Source organism: Equus asinus, chromosome 2 (assembly GCF_041296235.1).
Source record: "Equus asinus isolate D_3611 breed Donkey chromosome 2, EquAss-T2T_v2, whole genome shotgun sequence".
In the NCBI taxonomy this organism is placed as follows: domain Eukaryota; kingdom Metazoa; phylum Chordata; class Mammalia; order Perissodactyla; family Equidae; genus Equus; species Equus asinus.
In genome coordinates this window covers 160079136-160085926 of record NC_091791.1, presented here as the reverse complement: position 1 = coordinate 160085926, position 6791 = coordinate 160079136, and the positions used below count along the sequence as shown (strand labels likewise).

At 49.8% G+C, this 6791-nt stretch overlaps 1 protein-coding gene across 1 annotated transcript; it reads right to left on the bottom strand.

The window, feature by feature from the left end:
- Positions 1 to 323: 323 nt before the first annotated feature.
- Positions 324 to 6302, bottom strand: ACTC1 (actin alpha cardiac muscle 1). Its single transcript, XM_014847309.3, has 7 exons — positions 5755 to 6302; positions 5023 to 5173; positions 3545 to 3869; positions 2723 to 2884; positions 2402 to 2593; positions 1189 to 1370; positions 324 to 654 (listed from the first exon to the last, which is right to left on the bottom strand). Exons 2-7 carry the CDS (start codon positions 5149 to 5151, stop codon positions 511 to 513), a joined length of 1134 nt encoding a protein of 377 aa, XP_014702795.1. The 5' UTR covers positions 5152 to 5173; positions 5755 to 6302; the 3' UTR covers positions 324 to 510.
- Positions 6303 to 6791: the final 489 nt, after the last annotated feature.

The following is a 6791-nucleotide window of genomic DNA, read 5'->3' as shown; positions in this document are numbered from 1 at the left end:
ATACGCTAAAACAATTTTCAGTGTCATCCATAGCAACGAATCTTAAAGAACTGTGTTAACCGAGGCTGTTTCTTGCTTATGTGGAGCTAAACCTAATCTACTTTTCAGATGTGAAATATACTCATGATTCTGTCCCAAAGCATAAAATCAAAATTTAGTATTGTAACTCCCAGCTAAACGTCACACTAATTCATCTGGTGAACTTCGTGGTGCGGTAACATTATAATGCACATGGTGTCCAAGCTACCAATACACGAGTTCGCAGACTGAAGGAAGCCATCACTGGCCCCACCCCATGCCTACCCCAAAAAGAAATGAAAGGCTTTTGTTGGTTGCAAGTCCTGGTCTGGTTTATTTATAAAGCAATAAATATTAGAAGCACAAAGAAATTGCACGTGTGTAAACAAACTGTACAATGATGGATGAGAGATGAGGGAGGGTGATTCAGAAGACTCCAAGAAGCATGATACTGTCATCCTGAATGTAAGGTGGACTGAGAGACAAGGCACCTTAGAAGCATTTGCGGTGGACGATGGACGGGCCTGCCTCATCGTACTCCTGCTTGCTGATCCACATCTGCTGGAAGGTGGACAGCGAGGCCAGGATGGAGCCCCCGATCCAGACAGAGTACTTGCGCTCAGGGGGAGCAATAATCTGCAAGAAGAAAACAAAAACTTCCAGTGAACGCTGACATTCCAAGCAGCAGGGCAAGCGACAAGATGTTGGGGAGAGTCACAGAAAAAAAATATTAGATTTTAATTCACTGTACTGTGAGCTACATCATGCCACAAATTAATATGGCTGAGTCAAGTTTTACGAACTTTCCTCTATTTCATCATTTTCATTATCAGAGACTCTAGAATTTCCACACTTCTCTGAACTGGAGTATAATGTGACAACAAGCTAAATGCATGGTGGAGGTTAGCTCAAAAGATGGGGACTTTTAAAATGTGCTCAAAGATTGTTTTGTTCCTTTAAAGGTTTATTTTTATCCACTGCTTGAAAATGTTTTTAAAGTCTCCTATCTTGGGAAAAGTGATAGAAAAATCAGAAAAAGTGCTAGAAAAGCTAAAAGGTAAAGTTTATAGGAGACAGGGAGCAAAGCGTGAGGAGAAAGAAGACAGGCATGCAGGTCCGCCTGGAATACCAAGACCTGCCATGGCTCCCCCCAGCCACAGAAGCTCTTACCTTAATCTTCATGGTGCTGGGAGCCAGGGCAGTGATTTCCTTCTGCATGCGATCAGCGATACCAGGGTACATGGTAGTACCTCCAGATAAGACATTGTTGGCATACAGGTCCTTGCGGATATCAATGTCACACTTCATGATGCTATTATAAGTCGTTTCATGGATGCCAGCAGATTCCATACCTAGGAACAAGTTAAAGAAAAAATCACAGGGGCTGGCCCCGTGGCCGAGTGGTTAAGTTCGCGTGCTCCGCTGCAGGCGGCCCAGTGTTTCGTTGGTTCGAATCCTGGGCACTGACATGGCACTGCTCATCAAGCCACGCTGAGGCAGTGTTCCACATGCCACAACTGGAAGGACCCACAACGAAGAATATACAACTATGTACCGGGGAGCTTTGGGGAGAAAAAGGAAAAAAATAAAATCTTAAAAAAAAAAATCACAGTGCACTCAGGCCAGGGGGCCACGGTAGAGAGAAGAGAACAGGACTCCTCTGTGTTGGTAAACTGTCACCATTTGTCTCTGAAACATATGTTCCTCTATAAGATACACTGCAGGGCATTTGTGGAACAGGTGTCTCTAAAAGTGCTGACAGTTAATCCACAACAGACTGCCAAGAAACGAGCAACTGTGTTTAGCACCTGTTTGCAGTGAACACTTGCTATATCCGTCAGATGTATGGAGATGTATTGGAAAACGATAAGACACACACTTAAGTCAAATTAATGCAATTTTTATTTATGGACTAAAATAAGATCCTGACAAGCTTCCTCCTGGAAATCATTCCTTAGGAAGGATGTTTGGTGACATGTAAGTGTCCGGTTATTAGTATGAGAGGGATTGTTGTTGCATTCAACAAGTAACTTAAAAGGAAAGTCCAGCTACTTGGTGCTAGAACTTAGTGGAATAAGTCAGCACTCTTGGGTAATCGTCCCTTTCCTGCAGATATGGATTATTCGGTTACTACTCTGTCTCATCTTTTATTTTGAGATGAAGTCAATGTGTCATCCATTATCATATTACTGCAACAGAACAGTGATGACCGTCCCTTTAATGAGCCATCAAGACCTGAGGGTGAGCTGTGTGGGACTCCAAGCTATGACTTCTTTTAACTCAAGAGCCCCTTAATCCTTCTTGATTTTAATAGACTTTACTCTGGGAGGCCCCTAGATTTCCAGGGACAGGCTGTGCCTCCATACCAGACCCTACAACTCACCGATGAAGGAGGGCTGGAAGAGTGTCTCAGGGCAGCGGAAGCGCTCGTTGCCAATAGTGATGACTTGGCCATCAGGCAGTTCATAACTCTTCTCCAGGGAGGAGGAAGAAGCAGCCGTGGCCATCTCATTCTCAAAATCCAGGGCGACATAGCACAGCTTCTCTTTAATGTCACGAACAATTTCACGTTCAGCTGCAGATATAAAGGGTATCACAGTCAAGCTCTGAAGAACGTAGTCAGCTGTGGGGAGGGAGGTGGATTCGCTGGCAGAAGGAAAAAGCAGACACTCTGTGGCACATGAGACACACATTACACACTCACCAGTGGTGACAAAGGAGTAGCCACGCTCAGTGAGGATCTTCATGAGGTAGTCAGTGAGATCCCGACCAGCTAGATCTAGACGCATGATGGCATGGGGCAAAGCATAGCCCTCATAGATGGGGACATTGTGAGTTACACCATCCCCAGAGTCCAGAACAATGCCTGTCAGAGGAAATAGACGAGAACAAGGTAAATCCCTGAGGATACCGCCGCTTCAGCCAGGTCGAAGCCTATATGGAATCTTGGCTAAAAGAAACTAGCACTGGGCGAGGGTCCAAATAAAATTAGATTCCTTACACACAAAGAATAAAAATGAGCATAGTGGAGCCACAATAGTTCATCCTTTAAAATATTGTAGTAGAAAAATTTCCCCGGGACACTTTCAAATGACCATCCTCTTACCAGCCATTAGCACATTATGTAAGCATCCACGTGTGTTTTTCTGTCCTCCCATCTAACTTACACATGTTTCTCTTTTTTTTTTTGACTCAGACCCTGGTGGGAATATGGGCTTTCTTCAGGGATTTTTGCCCAGGGGCTGTGATGGTATGAACACATACCAGTGCCTGCTGTAATCCAGGCTGATACATTGTGCAGAGCCTCAATATGTGGCATCACATACTTTGGCTAAAAGAACATCCAGCTCTCACAAATAAGTGTTCCCTGAAACTAGCCTCAGGGTACTATTGTTAGCTCTCTTAGCACAGACACCTTCCTGGGGAGTGGGATCATTCCTTTTTCATTTGGAGAAATTGATTCACAGCAAGGTCAATGACTGGAGAATGAGATTCATCAGTGACTGTCCCCACAGCCCAAACATACCTGTGGTACGGCCAGAAGCATACAGGGACAGCACTGCCTGGATGGCCACATACATGGCGGGGACATTGAAGGTCTCAAACATGATCTGGGTCATCTTCTCTCGGTTGGCCTTGGGGTTCAGGGGGGCCTCAGTGAGTAGAGTGGGGTGCTCCTCAGGGGCCACACGGAGCTCATTGTAAAAGGTATGGTGCCAGATCTTCTCCATGTCGTCCCAGTTGGTGATGATGCCGTGCTCAATGGGGTACTTGAGAGTCAGGATACCTCGCTTGCTCTGTGCCTCATCACCTACGTAGGAATCCTTCTGACCCATACCCACCATGACTCCCTATAAAAAGAAAAAGATGGGAAAATCAAGCTCCTACCATGCCCAGAAATATAATTGATGACTTATAAATTTACACCTAACTGCCCAAGTCTTATAAATACCAGAAATAAGAAACAATAGGATTTTACCCCAATTTAGAAATACCATTTAAAATCAATCTAGTACCTTCTTCCCTTCCCTCCCCCAAGAGGTATAATTCTATTGTTTAGATTATAACTAGGGGGAGGGGAATGAAGCTATTTCATGGAAGAAGTAGAACCTCATCTCATTTTAAAAATAGCATAATGCCTTCATGAAATTATTAAGCTCATCACCCATGTCAACCGGGATTATAAATGACTACATTGTGGAATGACTGAATTAATGACACACTGTATTTCTCCTAAGAAAAGATTTTGACATTCATCAAGTGAACATAAAAAGATGGGCTGGTATGCCATTATCACCCTGCCCGTGAAATCCAGCCGGCTCGAGCTGTCCTGGAGTACCCATCAATCACCAACACTGAGGACCACAGCTCTTCTCCCTGGCAGCCTGGCTGGCCAGGCAGGTGGCAAAGCCCGAGAGCGTGGCATTTCTGTCAATAAACAAGGTGGCATGTCACTCTCAACATGTCACTTACTACCTCTGTCACGCCTGGCTTCTAAAAATGCAACAGCCAGGAAGCAGATGGATTACATCTTTTGGGAGCCTTGTAAACTGGCTGTGAATAAGAAGGAAGAATGTGGGCTGGTCCTAGTTGGTTGAGAGAAGTTCTAAGTTTTGAACAGGGCTGAAAAGGGACGTCAAGGAAAAAAGTGAAGTGTCTAAGAGGTGGAGAAAGACACAGAAGACTAACAAGGCAGGTCAAGAGCGGAGGACAGAAGCTGTTGCCTTTTCACACAGGGAGTTGGACCCTTGGAGAGCTGTGTCTCTGCAGTGGCCCCGGGGAAGGTGTACATTTCTGGTATGTTGGAGGGTGGTGTATTGCTTGTCTTGGCTTGGATTTGAAGCTAATCCATCTTTTCCTTATTTGACATAAAGAGTTAAGGAAACAAGAGGGTCAGGTGAGACATTCCTAGGTTGCTGGGCTGAGGAGAGGGCAGGAAGGGGCGTGGAGTGGGGCTGGGGACTGCTCCAGGAAAGAGCAGGCCCTAGGGGCAAGAAAGTTTACCTGGTGGCGTGGGCGGCCCACGATGGAAGGGAAGACAGCGCGGGGCGCATCATCGCCCGCGAAGCCGGCCTTCACCAGCCCAGAGCCGTTGTCACACACCAGGGCGGTGGTCTCCTCGTCGTCGCACATCTTGGCACAGCTTTGGTGGGGTCTGCAGGTTGAGGAGAGTAGGGCAGCCTGCGCTCAGTGCCTGCGGGGCTGGCCTTCTTGCGCCCCGAAAGGAGGGGACCAAGCAGAGAGGGTTTTGGGGGTGGGGCGCCTGCCATCTCCCTTCCCCTCGGGGCAGAAAAAGAAAGGCAGGAAGAAGCTGCAGAGATCCGGGGTAAGGGGGTGCGTAGAGAAGGGGAGAGAACCACCCAGGCTTCCTGGCCAGGAGGCTCACCCTGTGCCCCAAATGCAAGGAGGGACCGTCCGCCCTTAGCAGGTCCTCCCCAACCCTTTACATTTTCGCCTTTTCACCAACTGGGAACCCACTTCGGCCCCATCCACACGCCCATGCCAGTGCCCCAGGTGGAGGGAAAAGCACGCCAAGGAGGGACCCCATACACCCCGTGGGGGGCCGCAAGGCTCCCCTTCCGCTCGCCCCTCTTCTGTTTCGACACGGGACAAAGAATTTAGAACCAAATCGAAAAGTTTGGTCTTTAAAAAAAAAAAAAGTGACGGGGCGTCAGGAGCGCAGGCCCCGGCGATGGCTGCGCGGGAGGGAGGGCGCAGGGCTTGGCGCTGACTCACCGTCGGCGGGGCGGGCTCGGCTCGGCTCGGGCGGCGGGCGCTGGGTGCCGGGCGCACGGCGCGCCGCTTTATAGTGCGCTGATGGACGGGGTCAGTTGGAGCGGCCGGGGGCAGGGGTGGGGGGCCCGGTCGGCCACCTTGCCTTATTTGGTCGCCTTCGCACCACTGAGGAGCGCCGAGGCCATTCATGGAGCCAAGGGCAGGGGATAGGATCAGCCAGGGGGCCCCCAGACCATGTAAGGAAGGGGAGGGGGCAACCAGGGGGATGGCCAAATAGGGAACTAGGGAGGGGCAGGCGGGGAAGGGTAGGGGGCAGGGGAAGACTAAGTGACGCCAGCCCACCCGCTCCCCCTTCCTGGGTGGGGGTGCGCCCTGGGTATGCTGTGGGCTCTCCTCCGCAGCCCCGCCAGCCTAAGAGACAATAAGCCACATATGAGCGGGAAGGCTTGGCACCCTGCCCTCTGCTGAGGGGTCCCGACAGCTGGGCCAGCGGGCAGCTGGGGAGCAACAGCAGCTTCTCATCTTCCAGGCCTGGGAGCTGGAGGAGCAGAGCCCTGGCAGTCCTCCTGGGCCTAAAGGGCACCACAGCAGCACATTTGGGTGGCCAGGAAAGGGGCACCTGGCACACAGCACCCTTCTGGCCTAGTCCCCACCAGCCTGGATGATTTTACTCAGGAAGCTGAGCTGTGCGCCTTTAGGGTAGAAAGCTGAGAGTAACCAAGGCCACCTTGGTCCCCAGCCCATGCGTGGCACAGGGTCTGGCCAGGGAAGAGGCTAAGGAGGGCTGCTGTGAGAGCCTGGCCAAATCTTGCTGGAGAAGGGTCAAGTTTACCCCAGGGGGCTATCAGGAAGCGCTCCTCCATGTTGTGCCCAGTTTGCCCAACCAAACTCAGACTCTGTCTGGTCTTTAGTCTCCAAAAGGATCCCCTGCTGCCAAACCGAATGAAGGCACAAATGCCAAAAGTAGCTTATCCACTTGCTGGTGGAGGGATGGACATCTGTAAACTGGGAGCAAAGACCTTCCAGGTGGAGACAAG

Excerpts from the sequence above, each read along its gene's own strand:
- ACTC1 (XM_014847309.3), bottom strand. The coding sequence starts at position 5,151 with ATGTGCGACGACGAGGAGACCACCGCCCTGGTGTGTGACAACGGCTCT. Across the intron at positions 2,885-3,544 it reads TGCTTCTGGCCGTACCACAG|GCATTGTTCTGGACTCTGGG; the intron begins GTATGTTTGGGC and ends TTCCTCTGACAG. Across the intron at positions 1,371-2,401 it reads CTTCCAGCCCTCCTTCATCG|GTATGGAATCTGCTGGCATC; the intron begins GTGAGTTGTAGG and ends ACTTGTTCCTAG.